Consider the following 17,652-nt stretch of genomic DNA (forward strand, 5'->3'; position numbering starts at 1 on the left):
TCTTCCAATCTTCCCTGGTTGGAATCCATATATTCTTCGATCAGCATTCCAATGCATCGAATGATGAGCTGTCCACAACAGTCAGTCTATCTATCGATATGCTACTACTGGTGTTCTCATCACTGCTGCATTCCTTATAGTAAAGACTTATGCCGCAAACCTCGGCAATGAAGAACCAAATCTTCTTTCGCTAGGCCTCAATCAATCCTACAAGGATAATCAAGAAGTCTTATTATCAATTTCCTAAGTCCCTTGCATGTAGCTCTGATACCATAAATGTAGCGACCCAATCCGGATCCACTACCTAATCAGAGTTAAGAACATAATTAAGCATGCATTAAATAAAATCGCTATGGAAGACTTAAATACAAGCAGACCGGCAGAATACAACTGGCTAATCAAACTCAATTTATACAACCCAATCGAATTACTTTAAATAAAACCTACAGCTAATCCTGCTGTCTTCAAGGTCACTGGCTACTCCAGGCTCCTGGTGCTCAATCCTGCACCTACACCTGCCCCGTCGAATAGGGTATCCAGATACACAGAAAATACTGAACGTGAGCTCTAAGCTCAATACGAAAGCACGGATAAACATACAAATATGATGCATGCAAATGACAGGGTATCCATATCTGGGATAACTGTATACAAACTGCTCAAACTGGCGCCTGGGATATAAGGTCGTCACATCAGGGTAGCTAACCACTGTGTGTGACCACTCATTCCCGAATCCCGGATGCGAACCACGGAGTCCTCGAGGTATCAGTACCTAAGGGTACTCGATATCAAACGTCCTAACAGGGCTGAGCAACCCTAACTGGCTCATCTCGAAAGATATACATATGTACAGGCACAAGATGATATGCACATGCCGCATAACAATAATAACATGCAAACACATAAATGCAACATATAAGCATGCATATCCGCTGGCAATCTCAGTCAGTACTTACGTACCTTTCTAAGGTAGTCCTAGTAGTCCCACTCTAGGTTCCAAGCCTATCATCAAGTCTACAATGCAAATACCCATGCATCATTCAATAAGCTCTAAAAGCCTTAACTAAACTATTGCATACTCCTAAATAATTTAAGGAGACCATAGCTATACCTGTGTCCGTCGTCAGCCCACTGATGGCGACTATCCTGCAACTAGGGTTACACCCCTGCTGCAGCTCCACAGCTTCGAGCACTGCTCCGCTACACGAGCACTGCTCCGCTACTGTGTCAGACACTGTCTGACTATACTAAAATATGTTCCCTACTCCAACTCTAAAATAAGAGTACACAAAGCCCTAAAATAGAGCCACGTGGGCAAAGGAGAGGAACTCGGAATTCGCACCAAATGAGGAGCTCGGACCTCATATTTATAGAGCACGTTCGGATCATCCGAACTGCTTTGGGCCGTCCAATCGTCTCATCGGATCGTTCGATCTCCGCAACGCATCCAACCAATCGCATGCAACCATAAACCTGTCCAATACACTGTTCGGGTCGTCCGAACTGGCTCTTTGGATCGTCCGAACATCTCCCGGATGACGTCACCAATGACGTATTATTCTGGGACAGCTGGCCGCATGAGTTCGGATCGTCCGAATCCACTTCGGACCGTCCGAAGTCTTCAGAGCCTCCGAAGCCTGGCTCCGTCCATGTTCGGATCGTCCGAACTCAAGTTCGGAGCATCCGAACCTGCCGAACTATATCCACCATTTTTGAGTGTCCTGGATCCATTTCTGGACTCCGTTAATTCATCTGGAATTTCTTTAATCATGTTTTACTTAATCTCAACATGAATATACGATTAATTACTCATTAATCATTAGTTTTGGATACGGGCTACTACAGGTAGTCTCGACTTCCACGAACTCTGAAAATCAATCACACAAGCCCTCAAAAAATCTTGAGAATCTGTATAACTTTCTTTGACTTTCCATCATTCTGGGGATGAAAAGCAGTACTGACAATAACTTTGTCCCCATAGCTGCGTGTAAAATCTTCCAGAAAGATAAATTAAACCTTGGATCTCGGTCTGACACACCAGAGACTGGAATTCCACGAAATCTGACGATCTCTCTGATATAAAGATCTGCATACTGCGGCATGATGAAATTAGTCTTCAGCGGCAAGAAATGCATTGATTTGGTAAGTCAATCGATAATTACTTAAATCGTAGTAAATCCTCTGGCACTTCTCGGTAAACCAATAACAAAATCTCTAGTGATGTTCTCCCACTTCCACTCTAGAATGGGAAGTGATCGAAGCATCCCTGCCGATCACTGATGCTCTGCTTGACCTGTTGACAAGTCAAGCACTCTGATACAAAACGACCAATGTCCTTCTTCATGCCAGGCCATCAATATAACATCTGCAAGTCTCGTTACATTTTCGTACTTCCAGGATGAATGGAGTATGGAGATTCGCGTGCCTCTGTCATAATATCAGTCCTTAACTGCTTAGAACTCGGCATCCATATTTGTCCTATGTACCGAACAATATAGTCCTCAACTGTGTAAAGGAGACAGCCCTTGGACTCGTCCCTCTGTCTCATACACACCAAATTCTCCTCTATAGTCTGTCCATCTCTGATACGATCTTGTAGAGTCGGCTGTACTCTCAGTGCTGATAATATCAGTGTGTTCCCACTCGAGTAGATCTCTAAGTCAAACCTCTGAATTTCAATCTGTAGAGGTCGCTGCACTGACACACATTCTATCACTGAAGTTTTATGACTCAAGGCATCGACTACTATATTAAATTTATCGGGATGACAGCTAATGTCACAATCATAATTCTTAACTAGCTCCAAGCATTTGCGTTGTCTTATATTCAACTCCTTATGTGTGAATAAGTATTTGAGACTCTTGTGATCAATGACAATCTTACACTTCTTACCGTACAAGTAGTGCCTCCAAATCTTAAGCGCAAACACTACAGCTGCAAGCTCCAAATCGTGCGTTGTATACTTCTGCTCATGAATCTTCAATTGTCTCGATGCATAGGCAATCACTCTGTCACACTGCATAAGAACAGCGCCTAAGCCCATCTTAGACGCATCTGTATACACGAAAAATTCCTCTTGCTCCACTGGCATCGCCAACACTGGCACAAAAGTAAGTGCTTCCTTAAGCTGATCGAAGCTCCTCTGGCACTCAGGACTCCATACATACTTCACATTCTTCTTGGTCAATGATGTCAAGGGCACTGATATAGAAGAGAAGCCCTTGATGAACTTCCGATAGTAACCTGCTAGACTCAAGAAACTGCGAATCTCGGATGCATTCTTCGGAATCCTTCAACTCTGTACAGCCTCAACTTTAGACGGATCCACTGCTATTCCGTCTCTGGAAACGATGTGGCCTAGAAGTGCCACATGATCAAGCCAAAACTCGCACTTGCTGAATTGGGCATATAACTTTTGCTCTCTCGAAATCTGCAAAGATGTCTGCAAGTACTGTCTATGCTTCTCCAAGCTTATTGAGTAGATCAAGATATCTTCAATAAAGACAATAATAAACTGATCCAAGTACGACTGAAATACTCGGTTCATGAGTTCTATGAAAACTACTGGAGCATTTTTCAATCCAAACGACATCATCATAAACTCATAGTGGTCGTAACGTGTCCTAAACGCAGTCTTGGACACATCCTCTTCTCTGACCCGCAACTGATGGTATCCAGGTGGCATATCGAACTTGGAGAATACCGAAGCTCCCTGCAACTGATCAAATAGATCCTCAATCCTCGGCAGTGGACATTTGTTTTACACTGTCACATGGTTGAGCTTTCGCTAATCAATGTAAAGCCACATACTGACATCCATCTCCTTCACGAAAAGCACGGGTGCACCCCAGGGTGAGAAACTAGGCAAATGAAGTCCTTCTCTATCAACTCCTGAATCTGCCCTTCAAATCTTTCCTCTCAATATGAGCAAAACGATACGGTGCCCTAGAGATAGGCACAGTTCCTGGCAAAAACTCAATGCTGAACTCAAGCTCTTGAACTGGGGAAAATTCTTGCAACATTCTCCTGAAAGTCGTCTGGAATGTCGCATACAATTCTACATTCTCAATAGAACTAGTAAAGAAACCCCTTGCAACTCCTAAGTAATAACTTCCTCGCATGTACACGAGAGATGATGTGCAGGATACTGTTGCTCTGAGCTGCATATAAAATAATTGGGTCTCCGTTCTTAGAATTCAGGGATACTGTCCTCTTCTGAAAGTCAATCAAAACTCTTTTGGCTATCATCAAGTTCATACCTAGAATAAGATCAAATCCTATCATCGACAGTACCACCAGATCAGCTTCCACGGCATTCCTCTGTAGCTATAACTCTAACCCATTGAGCACGCTGAAAGTGAATAGAATATCGCCAGAAGGTACAGTAACATCATAACTCGTACTAGATACCTAGGTTATAATGTCTACCATACTAATAAACGCCTGAGAGATAAGTGAATGCGTAGCTCCAGAATCTAGCAACGCAAAATGTAGCAATACCTCTAACGTGAATCTTCCCTGCACGCAAAAGATTTCCCAGCAGATAAAGACAATGGTTCTAGAACAACTATTATGAACCAATTAGCATCTAAAGTCCGAACCTAAATATACTCGATTCCCAAATTTGGTTCGCCACTTAGTAAAATTATAGTACTCATATAATACATCATAAATCCTCAAAATCCCGTCTTAAATATTTATACCCGTAATGAACTTTACGTACAAATCCTGAGATCAACGCAACTTAGACCAAGCATTCACCAAAGAAATTATTCTAAAAAACTATCAGACTAAGAGGAAAATAAAAAATTCAATTTCAAAATTTATATTGCATATGCAATATAATAATAATCCCAAGTGGTTCATTCTCATTCTAAATTCTAGTTTCCTCCGATCTATCGTCCTCGCGGTCAACCTGACGTCCTTCAAGTAAAACACGTTTCCAAAGCACACTGCAAATTCCATAAACTCCACACGCAACCGCTATGCATAACTAAGTATCTTAACTTAAAGTCCTTATAACATATTTTAGTGAAAACATAACTCATGTGTCTCCTACGTAAAACATAACTTAAAGCATTTAAATCTTACAGACTGGCAGTGCGGCTTCTGAGCTCCACGTAGCAGGCTAGTCACCCTCCAAGGACCATGCTCTGATACCAACTGAAACGACCCGATACTACTAATATTTTGTTTTTAAAATCCTTGCATGCAAGATCCGTAACATAAAAACTTAAGTAATATACTCTCATAAATCCATGCATACGCAAAACATTTCAAAACCAATAAACTGTGAAAGAGAAATAATTAAAACATGTGCGGAAATAAATGGTTTAAATATAAAAAAACCACTGAACATAAATTGAGCATCGGTCACGGGTGTACTAGCAGCATTGGATAATCATCTGCTTTCATTTCCAGTAGGGACCTCATCATCATCATCATACTCATAATCACCTGCATCATCTAAATCTAGTGAGCCTAGAGACTCAACATGCTCTATCCAGTAATAACAAATATGAAACCACATGCAAGCACATATCATATAAAATATCGTGAATATATCATATTCGTGCATGATCTTAAAAACATTAACATTGCGTATAAAATATCATGAATATATTTTATCTATGCATGTTCATAAAATCTTGATCGTAAATACTAAATCATAATCACGAGTCTTATTTCTTCATCATAAGAATAACATAATTGTTAAATCATAATAGGGCATAACATAATCATAAACTTTCTGTGCAGGTTGTATCCGTAAATGTGGCTCTTAAATATGAGCGATTGATCAATCTGAGAACCATCATACGTGGCGGTGGAAATTCCACCTCTATGCTGGTAGTAGAACTACCTTTGTGCCGGTGATAAAATTACCTCTATGTCGGTAGTAAACTACCTCTGTGCCGGTGGTAAACCACCTCTATGCTGCCACACTACTTTAACTTCCATCAAATATTTTTCTTAAATACCCATAATCATACATATAACATAATTCATAAAATCTTTCATGATGCATGTACTTAAAAATCATCATTATTTCTTGAAAATTTGCCCGTAAATATATATTTAATTATTTTTCATAAAATTCATACTTATATATATATATATATATATATATATCTAAAAATATATGCACGAATTAAATATATATTTACGGATCATTTATTTTCATAGACTTGTTCGAGTTGCTGATCTCCTTAACTTAAGCCCATAAATTACTAGAATGGCCCGTTATCAATTTAGACTGACTCATTAATTTAAAAATTGATTCATCAACTTAAGCTAGCTCATTAATAACTTAATCTAGCCCATAAACTCTTAATCTGGCCCGAATCATAACTTAGCCCAATTATGCATTAAAGCTAACCAAGTTCTTGATCCAAGAATTAGCCACTTAAACAACTAATTAAATTACTCGAACCCAAAAATAAAATAACCCAACCCTAGGGACCCTAACTCAAACTCCAACCCGTGGATCAGTAGGCTTGAACGAGTACATGACAGAAATACATCATAACATGAATCATATGCATGCTTTCATGAGTTTGTTCTAAACCACATACCATGCACTCCAACATACCTTTAATGCACAAAATCTTATATATATGATTTAAATGGTGAGCAAGAATGGATAGAAACATGCCTTTGCGTTTCTAACGCACGAAAACTTAACTGGTTTCGTAGATCGTAACTCGGGAATCTCATAACCTTCCAATTCTGGAAAACACAAATCCCTAACTGTTGATTTTTGCTTCTTAATATCCTCAACTAGCTTTCGATCTGCGAAAAATCACATAATGATCAAAAGTCAACCTTAGTCAACTTTGGTCAAACTTTGACCAAAAATTCGCAAACTTTATTGCGTTCTCACCGCTTCACGGCTTTGAAACTCGACTCGAAACTTGGATATTTGGATCTATCACGTCGAGATGATAAAAAATGGTTAACATGTCGAGGGTCGCTGGAAAATTGGAGAAGATGCGGCCGGTGCGGCGGCGGTCGCCGGGAAATTGAAAAACCACTCCAAAAATTATGAAATTTTGCAGATTTGTAGAGCTCGACGAGGCAATTCCAACCATCTAATCCACAACCGGAACGGAGCTCCGACGCGCCGTAGATCGGAGAAAAACAGTCCGATTCCGGCAAAGACTCCAAGCTCCGATCTGCACGATTTCCGACCAGAAAAAGATTCAACAAGCTTAGGAAATGTTATATACATAATTTACTATCATCTAACACCTTTAAATCCAACAAAATCGAGCCTAAAATCTCAAAAATCTCACCGGAGAAGATGATGAATAGTTCCCATCTAAATCTTCAACGATTCTTGGCAATCCAACCGTTGAAACTTTGATTTCTTGCTACCGTTGGAATCTTCTTGATCTCCTCTAGGTTGTGACCGTTCGGATTTCCCATCGATGTCCGACGAACGGCCGGCGACGCGATCTTCGCGACCTGCTACAGTACTGGTCGAGAAAATCCCTTGAAAATGGGGAAAAATCCGAATCTGTGTTTTCTTTATGGTGTTTCAGTGTGTGTTTTTCTATTTATAGCAACTCGATAATTTCCTGACTTGGACCAATTTATTTGTACTCAACTGGTAAAATTAGTCTCTAATATGATATTTTTCCGGTACACACACCCAACACTATTAATTCAAATTTCTGTAATTATTGACTTTGACCAGTCAGTTGGACTCATAATTTCTCAAATTAATTATTGAGTCAAACTTAGACTATGACCAGTCAACTTTGTCAAAAAATTTTCTAAATTAAATTATCTGGCATAAATAATTATTTTTATTTCAATATCTCAATAATTATTTCAAAATGCCAATATTCCAGATATTCAAAAATGGTCAAAACTACATGTATTTTCTGAATAAACTCTATAACTCATTTGACAGTAATAATTATTTTATTCACTCAATAATTATTTTAATTGTCAATTAATTCGATAATAAATTTTCGATCCTTACATTGACTCTCATTTATATAAAAAAAATCATTGGCTCTTTTGTACCATAATTGGAACGCCATTTCTTGAAATTTTTTAATAGAGTCTCTTACGAACCCAGAAAATCAACTTGGAGTGCTTAGATTTAAGGTACCCAACTCCTTCAACTTCCCATTAAAAAGAAAAAACTCCTCCAACTTTTGTTGTCTGGAAAGTAGAAAACAAAGGGTCTGTTATACAATAGTTGCTCGAAGAACCAGTGTGGTTTCTTCTGTTGCTGTCACCCCGATGATTCAGGTATGACGGATCTGAGCATAGTCAAATACTCGTTCATCTGCTTTCGTATGTTCCTCTCGACATCAATGTGCATCATTCTCTGCATCTCTAGTTTTTTTATTCTCTTTTATTTTTTTATTTAATTTTTATATTAATTGTTATGTGTGTATACTGTATTTCTAAAACAAACGGGTGTATTCTGTCAAAAAAAAAACAAACAAAAAACAAACGGGTGTATTTTGCCTACTAAAAGTATAAGGATGAAATCGTTTTTATCTAATTTTAAAATAATTAAAAGCTTTGAAAAAATTGGATGAGGCACGTGAGGTGCATTATAAATTACAGAAGGTGATTTTCGTCTATTAAATTTATACGGGGTTTATGATTTTTATGAATTTTACGATGGGTCAAAATGCTATTCTCCCTTATTTTTTTCATTTACTTTCATTTTTAGTACTCTTATCTTCATCAATATTTTTTTTATTTTTTATTATTTTTATTACATATTATTATTATTATTATTATTATTATTATTTTGTTTCTATTTAAAAATAAAAAAAAAAGTTTTAACTCTGCACTATCTATCTCATATTGCAAATAACAATGTACTTTTTTTTTAAGTACTTTTTTAGAAAATGCTAATTTATCGACTATTAATTTTGGTAGAAAATTCATTACTATATTTATATTTTATGTAGAAAAAGAAAAAAAGGTATTTAAGTGGAAGTAATGTTCTTCTTCCTCAGCTGACTCCGCCGGAAAACCTAAACCTAAACTACACACAGTGCCATACAAATTTGTTTCCTTTTTCTTGCTTTTAAACTCCATAGTGATTGCTTCTTCCATCCACAAACAAGTAGACGAAATTAATCAGACGAAGAAAAATCTTAAACTGGCGAAGTAGATATTCGGCGTCACCAATTGCTGGTAATCTCTCAGATTTTTTTTTAAAATTATTATTTTTACTTTGATGTTCGATTATAGAATCGGTCCCGTCGTGTGTTCCCTGAATCAGATTTTGGGGGATATGTATTTATTTACCCCGGAATTTCTTTTTATGAACTCAATATATGATGTTACGCGGCGTAACTCATACATGAGTTTACAAGTCTCAAAGAAATCGTATTGCGAAAGAAGGTTTATTTTTGTTAATTTTGCTTTGGGCAATGGCGCTTTTTACTTCTTTGTTTTCCTGGTGCTGACAATTGCATTGTTGGTGATGCTTGTTTCTACGTGTTAGTGCTTAACAAAGACCTGTAAATGGTTGGACATTGGCCCCCTATTACCCAATTTGCCTTTTTAATTTGATTGACAACACATACTCTTCGATCATGTCTATCCTTTCTTTCTGACACATTCACTGCACAGTTGCAATAATTTCAATATATTTAAGAATGGTTTTTTTGTTCCTCATTCCAAATTTAACAAAATTTTGGACAGGAACTATGTAATAGTCATGGAAGTTACTGATTTGCGTGTATATGGAAATTAGATTTGTCATTATCATTAACTTCTACTTAAAAGTGGACATTTTCTATCAGTTTTAGTCTTTTGTCAATTGTGACGGCAAATCTTTACCAGGACATTTGATTTTTTACATGCAGAATAGTTGTGCACGAGATAGGTGGCTGGGATTTGTGAGGTGTTGAGTGCTTTGTATGAATTTGTTTCCTTATAGATTAGAATGGATGCTCAGCTATCTTGTGAAATCAACGGGCAAGAAATCCGACATAAACAGGTAACTCATCTTTTACCGTGGAGATATTTGATACACAAAAGCTTCCCATCTTGCTTGTCCTCTTTTAGTATCTCACAAAAGATTCTCTTAGTGAATGTATAAAACTGAGTAAGTGGGAATAGTTGCTCTAGCTAGTTCGTTGACCTGGAACTTGAAAGATGCTCATTTTACTTTCCCTGTATAGCTCGAATAAGTTGACATCAAGAGGAAAACACTTAACAATATGATACTGTTAAAGGGAAGAACTCAGATTTATCATGTGCCAATATGAAAAGTGATTTGAAGCTAATTTGTACTTTGCTCTTTACCTGTCAGGTCTTGGTAGAGAAAAATAATCCATCAACTGTAGGTGAGAGGAATAATTGCAAGCTGATCCGGAATATTTGCATTCTTGCGCATGTTGACCATGGCAAGACTACGCTTGCAGATCATTTAATCGCATCGTATGCTGGTGGTGTGCTTCATCCGAAGCAGGCTGGTAAATTTAGATTCATGGATTACTTAGATGAGGAACAACGTCGTGCTATAACTATGAAGAGCTCGTCAATTGCACTTCAGTTCAAAGAGTATAACATCAATTTAATAGATTCACCTGGCCACATGGATTTCTGCAGTGAAGTTTCTACAGCAGCAAGGTTGAGTGATGGTGCATTGGTTTTAGTGGATGCTGTGGAGGGTGTTCATATTCAAACTCATGCTGTGTTGCGTCAGGCATGGATCGAGAAGTTGACCCCATGTTTAGTTCTGAATAAAGTCGATCGGTTGATATGTGAATTGAGGTTGAGCCCTATGGAGGCATACAATAGGTTGTTGAGAATCATACATGAGGTTAACGGGATAGTCAGTGCTTACAAGTCAGAAAAGTACTTATCAGATGTGGATTCCATTTTGTCTGTTGCTTCTTCTGGTAATGCAAATGATGGTCATTGTGAGCTTATTGAGGATGACGAGGAGGATACTTTTCATCCTCAGAAAGGAAATGTTGTCTTTGCATGTGCTCTTGATGGATGGGGATTCGGGATAAATGATTTTGCAGAGTTCTATGCTTCTAAGCTTGGGGCGAGTTCAGCTGCGTTGCAAAGAGCATTATGGGGATCTCGTTATTTCAATGCTAAGACTAAAATGATTGTGGGCAAGAAGGGAATAAGCAATGCTGCGAAGGCTAGGCCTATGTTTGTTCAATTTATTTTGGAGCCACTTTGGCAAGTTTATCAGAGTACTTTGGAAGCAAATGGAGATAGAGGGGTTCTTGACAAGGTAATCAAATCTTTCAATCTATCTATACCTTCACGTGAACTTCAAAATAAGGATCCTAAAGCTGTGCTTCAAGCTGTCATGAGGCGTTGGCTTCCATTGTCAGATGCAATCTTGTCTATGGTGGCCAAATACATTCCAGATCCTGGTGCTGCGCAATCTCTTCGAATATCAAGATTGCTACCTAAAAGAGATGGCTTGGATAATGGAGATATCTCTGATGCTCTTACCGAGGCAGAACTTGTGAGGAAATCTGTTGAGACTTGTGATTCCAGCCGTTATGCACCATGTGTTGCATTTGTTTCGAAGATGTTTGCTGTTCCCATGAAGATGCTCCCTCGTGAAGAAATTGTAGATAATTCTATAGATGATGTAGATTCAGGAGAGTGCTTTCTTGCATTTGCAAGGGTCTTCAGTGGGGTTCTCTTTGCGGGACAGAGGGTTTTTGTGCTTTCAGCGTTACATGATCCACTGAAGGTGGAATCATATCAGAAGCATGTCCAGGAAGCTGAGTTGCAATCTTTGTATCTAATGATGGGTCAAGGATTGAAACCAGTAGCATCTGCTAAGGCAGGAAATATTGTTGCTATTAGAGGGCTTGGGCAGTACATATTGAAAAGTGCTACTCTTTCATCTACTATCAATTCTTGGCCTTTCTCTAGCATGGTTTTCCAGGTTTCACCAACACTTAAAGTTGCAATCGAGCCATCTGATCCCGCTGAAATGGGTGCTCTGATGAAAGGGCTGCGGCTCTTAAACCGTGCAGATCCTTTTGTCGAGGTTTCTGTTTCTGCTACAGGGGAGCACGTTCTTGCTGCTGCTGGAGAAGTTCATCTAGAGAGGTGTATTAAAGATCTGAAGGAAAGATTTGCAAAAGTGAGTTTGGAAGTATCTCCTCCCCTCGTCTCATATAAAGAGACAATTGAGGGTGAGATGACTAATCCTCTGGAGAATCTGAAGTTGCTGAGTGGAAGCTCTGACTATGTTGAGAGGACAACACCAAATGGTAGGTGTGTTGTTCGAGTACAGGTCATGAAACTTCCTGCTACTCTTACTACGCTTCTAGATGAAGTATCAGAATCATTGGGAGGTATAATTGGAAATAAATCTAGACATGTGAGTGACTTGGAGGGTTTGAGGTGTAGCATCGTAGAAAATGGGAATCCAAGTGAGGCCATCAAGAAAAGGATGACAGATGCTGTGGAGAGTGATTTGTTATCTGGGAATTCTGAGATGGAGAAGGATCAGGTTGAGAGTTGGAGAATATCGTGGAAAAACTTTTTCAAAAGAATCTGGGCTTTGGGACCTAGACAGATTGGTCCTAACGTTCTCCTTACTCCAGTGAGTGAAAATTATACAGAGGGTTCTGTTCTTATCAGGGGCTCCCCTCATGTTTCTGAAAGATTAGGTTTTATAGATGCATGTGACGGCAATGATGCATCTAGAGAATCATCATTTTTAATGTATGACATGTTAAGAGAAGCCGGGAGTTTAGAGAGCAGTGTATTGTCTGGATTTCAGTTAGCTACTTCCGCTGGTCCTTTGTGCGATGAACCTATGTGGGGTTTGGCTTTTATTGTTGAGGCTTACATATCTCCCATAGAAAGACAGTCTAACGAGAATGATTCTTCTCTACAGCAACCGGAGCAATATGGTATTTTCACAGGACAGGTTATGAGCACAGTCAAGGAGGCTTGCAGAGCAGCTGTGCTCCAGAGGAAGCCAAGGCTTGTTGAAGCTATGTATTTTTGTGAATTGAACACCCCAACTTCATCTTTGGGATCAATGTATGCTGTACTTGCTCGAAGACGAGCTCAGGTCATCAAGGAGGAAATGCAAGAAAGTTCCTCTTTGTTCACTGTACATGCATATGTGCCAGTCGCAGAAAGTTTTGGATTTGCTGATGAGCTAAGAAGATGGACTGCTGGAGCATCAAGTGCCCTACTTGTTATGAGCCACTGGGAAACACTTACGGAGGATCCTTTTTTTGTGCCCAAAACAGAAGAGGAAATCGAAGAATTTGGAGATGGTTCCAGTGTGCTACAGAATACAGCTAGGAAGCTCATTGATGCCGTTAGGCGGCGAAAGGGTCTTCCGGTGGAAGAAAAAGTTGTTCAGCATGCGACCAAGCAACGGACATTGGCTCGTAAAGTATAGAAGTTAGAATGCTGTATTGAAGCATCACCTTTATAACTACTGTAAGGCTGTACATAAAACTTTACATTATATCTATGGTTCTCTTATAGAAACTAAATCACGTTATACTCTGTATTTTGTCCAGTATTCTTTTTGACTACATCTTTTTCGTGTCTGTATTCATGTAGTTTTATCTTTTACCTGAGAACACATATTTTCGGGGGAAATAATTATAATTGAACGTGGCTTGTTAGTTGATTGCCTCTCATTTTTTGTTTATGTAATCCCTTTTCTCGCTATTGCAGTGGATTTCAGTAAAAATAAGATAAAAGACCTATATGTCTTTTAGAAGTAAAAAATTTCAGTACAATCTATTGTGGAAATACGTAAAATATTGCAGAAAAACTATCAGCACATTAAGTTATTTCTTGGTGTTTCGGAGAAAGTATCTACTTTGATCTTAACAATATGTATGAACAGCCTCAGCTAAGTTGATGAACCAATGAATTATATGTCAGTGAGTACATCAGGCGCTCTTAAGTTTCATCTCTTATTTTATTGTTAGCCTTGAGAACTTTGTTCGTTTTCTTTTACAGAATTTTATGGTGCAGTTGGGGAGTAGATTTGAAATGATTTTGACCATAGTTTTATGTTTACCATGAAATAACAGATCAAATATTAAATCTACATCTAACGTATTTGAACATTAGTAGTACAAAGCAGAATGAATTACTTCTCTAAATAACAAAGTACATTTCAATCTATGGATTTGAACTCCATCAATTCAAATACAACCTTCCGTAGATGGCTGAACCCCTCAATTTCAAAGCATCTTAGTCGCTTTTTTCAGATCCATATTCTGCTTAGGAAAGGCTAATGTTACTACTTATTAATTGACTAGATAGACAAGAGAATGTTTGACTTGATTCAACATAGTTTTTAAGTTAGAAATGTGGTGCTGCTGTTGATATTACCTATGGATTCCTAGAGGCATTTGGATTTTTTTATTTACGAAATAGTACGTACGTGGAGGTATCACGCCTCTACAATGAAGAATTCTGTTATGAAGGATGTACATGTTGTCCTACATTGCAAATGAAATCCCTAACTACTCCTTGTCTTGCGACTTAGTACTTCATTTGGTCCAAATATTGAAACCAAGCATCGACTCTTACAGAGGTAGAAGTTCAAAAACATCACAGGCTGGACACTTATTTGTCTTTCTGGAAAGCAAATGATAACTGAATGGATATGTTATGAAGTACAGCAGTTGCAAACCACGTGTTCAGAAGCCAAACCTAAGGCAGAGAGTGAAGCGCTCTAGCCTGCACAAGCATCCAGTTTCTGTCAGCCAACTTTGAAGGTATCCTTCTGTGTTTTTTAGTGCGTCTGCAACTTTCCCGTGCTTTGATGATTGTATTTCATGTCAAATTCCATACAGGCACAGTATATTTGATGACAAACTCCGAGAAATATGACCTGTTTAGAATTCATTTACCTAGTTTCAATGGATAATAATGCTTTTTGTGCACCAAATGTCAGTGATAATGAAAAAATATCGGTTGATTTACCATATCATACACCGACTGTAGATTCCATCTTCACAACTTATCGAAACTAACCCGACTTTGGTTTTTATAGGAGCCGTTTTTGCTTGGTCTTACAAGCACTTTCAGCAAATTTCTACTCTTGTATTTCCAAGTTGCCAAATTTTGTTTACGTGACAAGGAATGAACAAAGCTTCTAAAATACATATTTACAACAACATCGAAGCTGAATCAAAGGCCACCAGCAAACTAGGATTAATCTGCTCGGCCGGAGTTGCACATTCCAGTGGTATCCAGATAGAGGACAAATAGGCTGGGGGGTTCTTGTCTTCAATACTTACTACTTAGATTAAAGGATATTGTGTACACAGTACAGAGACAGGTTGGCAGAAGGCTGAGAGGTCTACTTCCGAGTGCCTTCCATTGTCGCAGTATGGCGAGAATATGTTGTGTGGAGTCACAATGTGATTGAATGATAGGGATGTGATAATCGTGGCTTGCATTGTTGTTTTCAATAAAATTTATTTTCGTATTCGTACTTATCTGGTTTTCATTGTTGGAGTACTGCAGGTATTGTTAAATTTCCTCGTATATGTGTAGAGGTTGGTTGAAAGCATGACAAAGGTGAAAAGATAACAAAGAAGAACCGTATCTTTATCCTGCGTGTGGGTCTGTGCCAACGTTGCGAAAACAAACTACATATTGGAGATGCCTACAGATCAAGCATGAGTTTCTGGGATCCTGAATCAAGGGGCCGTAATGAAGCCGCGACTCCGGAATGTTGTCCTCGTCAAGGACAACAAATCACTGCTGTCTGAAAGAAACATGCATGAACTCGTGCTGCATCTGAGCTATGTCGGTGTCGAGCTTCGTTTAGTTGCGATTCACAACATGAATACTTGCACACGTATTTCGTAAGGGTATCAAATAGGAGTGTTCATGTTTTGAAGTCGTAAAAATGATTCATTTAGACTAAGGTCACATCGGGGCCAAGACATAATTTCATCTTTTGATCAAGTTTGTGCTTAAATAATCTGATAAACTATTTGCATAAAGTGTTGTTTAATTTCAGTTATGAGATGAAGCATATTAAAATTTTCTTCAGGAATTTCAAATAACACTTTATAAAATTAATCAGAGATAATTTGCGGAAACTTAAATAATGCTAGACCGGTAGAATACAACCTGATAAAAATCAATATACAACCCAATTAAAATAATTCAATAACTTAGCTACTATTCTTATAGCTCTTGTTTGGACACCAACTTACTCCCAAGCCCTAACATATAAGCATGCATATCCGCTGACAATCTCAATCAGTATTTACGTACCTCAATAGTATACTCCTAGATGTTCCCGCATCTACAGTCCAACACTACAATGCAAAATACTCATGCATCACTAATCATGCTCTAAAAGGCTTGACTAAGCTATTACATAATGAAACGACCCTAACTCTCTAATATAAATAAATATGCGAAATTTTTTTTTTTTTATATTAACTAAATAATAATATGTACATACATGCCCATACATATATGCACAGAATAAATAGATTTAAAAATAAATAAACTAAGTAAAAATGCAACCTTTAATAAATTAAATATCTGAGTCAAACATTTAATAAAATACTGACATAAGCAAAAACAAATAAAATTTGCATGCACTGAAAATATTTAAATAAAATATCCCATACTATCAACCACTGAAAATAAATAAACAAATGTATAACATACTAAAATATTCAAAACATGCATAAAGACTCAGACGACTATCACGGTCACGGGGTCACTGCATGTCCGCTCATATGTCCTCGCCGCCGGTGGGTACCACATCCTCCTCTACGTACTCACCTGCACCATACCAGTGTAGTGAGCCTAGAGGCCCAACATGCTAACATAACAAGAGTTTAAAATAATTTAAATCACTTTAATACTAATACATAACATATACATGAATGAGCATGCTTAAATATATCATGACATAACATAACTTAAATTAACTTAAATATCATAATCATACATAATACATAAACATTGTTGAGCAAATTATTTTCTAACATCGCATGGTTGTATCCATAGTGTAACCTTAAATCATACATTAAATACTGATCAGCGTGGAAACCAACGTACGTGGCGGTGACGAATCACCTCTTAAATTGGCAGTAAACTGCCTTTCAATAGTTCACATATGAGGACGAATCCCCCTTAAATTGTCACCTTACTTCAACTTCCAACATAAAATTATTTTCTTTTGCTCAACCTTAAACATTAAATCATGCATAAAAATTATTTCATGAATGCATGTACTTAAATAAAATGTGTGTCCTTAATATATATTTAATTTAATTTTTATACTAACATATAAATACTAAAATAACATTCATGCATAAAATAATTAAATATATATTTAGGACACATGCAATTTCTCATGGTTTGTACTGAACTGCTGACCCTAACACTCAGGCCCACTTTCTTCAATTCTGGCCCATTAACACTGAGACTGGCCCATTAACATACTTAAGCCCAATAATTAATTATTCTAAGCCCACTTATTTAATTAAAGCCCATTAACAAACTTAAATGTAGCCCATTAATTTAATTAATCTAATTAGCCCAATAAAACACTTAAATTTAATAATTAACTTAAAACTAAAAATACCCGAGCCCAATTAACTTAACCCGGACCCGGACCCAAATAACTTAACCCGTGACCCACGGACTTGACCCGGACCA

At 37.8% G+C, this 17,652-nt stretch overlaps 1 protein-coding gene across 4 annotated transcripts; it reads left to right on the plus strand.

Annotated features, from left to right (window-relative positions):
- Positions 1–8,952: 8,952 nt before the first annotated feature.
- On the plus strand, positions 8,953–15,900 carry LOC140874583 (uncharacterized). 4 transcript variants are annotated; one of them, XR_012148152.1, is made up of 5 exons: positions 8,953–9,168; positions 9,846–9,979; positions 10,295–13,431; positions 14,547–14,732; positions 15,487–15,900. XR_012148152.1 is itself a non-coding variant. In XM_073277891.1 (3 exons), the coding sequence occupies exons 2-3, from the start codon at positions 9,926–9,928 to the stop codon at positions 13,388–13,390; spliced, it is 3,150 nt and encodes a 1,049-aa protein (XP_073133992.1). In that variant the 5' UTR covers positions 8,953–9,168; positions 9,846–9,925; the 3' UTR covers positions 13,391–13,625. The 4 variants fall into 4 exon arrangements, 1 of the variants encoding a protein (XP_073133992.1); XR_012148154.1 differs by having other exon boundaries at positions 9,851–9,979; XR_012148153.1 differs by lacking the exon at positions 15,487–15,900 and adding an exon at positions 15,011–15,241.
- Positions 15,901–17,652: the final 1,752 nt, after the last annotated feature.

The sequence above is a fragment of the Henckelia pumila genome, chromosome 1, assembly GCF_033568475.1.
Source record: "Henckelia pumila isolate YLH828 chromosome 1, ASM3356847v2, whole genome shotgun sequence".
Taxonomy (NCBI): Eukaryota; Viridiplantae; Streptophyta; class Magnoliopsida; order Lamiales; family Gesneriaceae; genus Henckelia; species Henckelia pumila.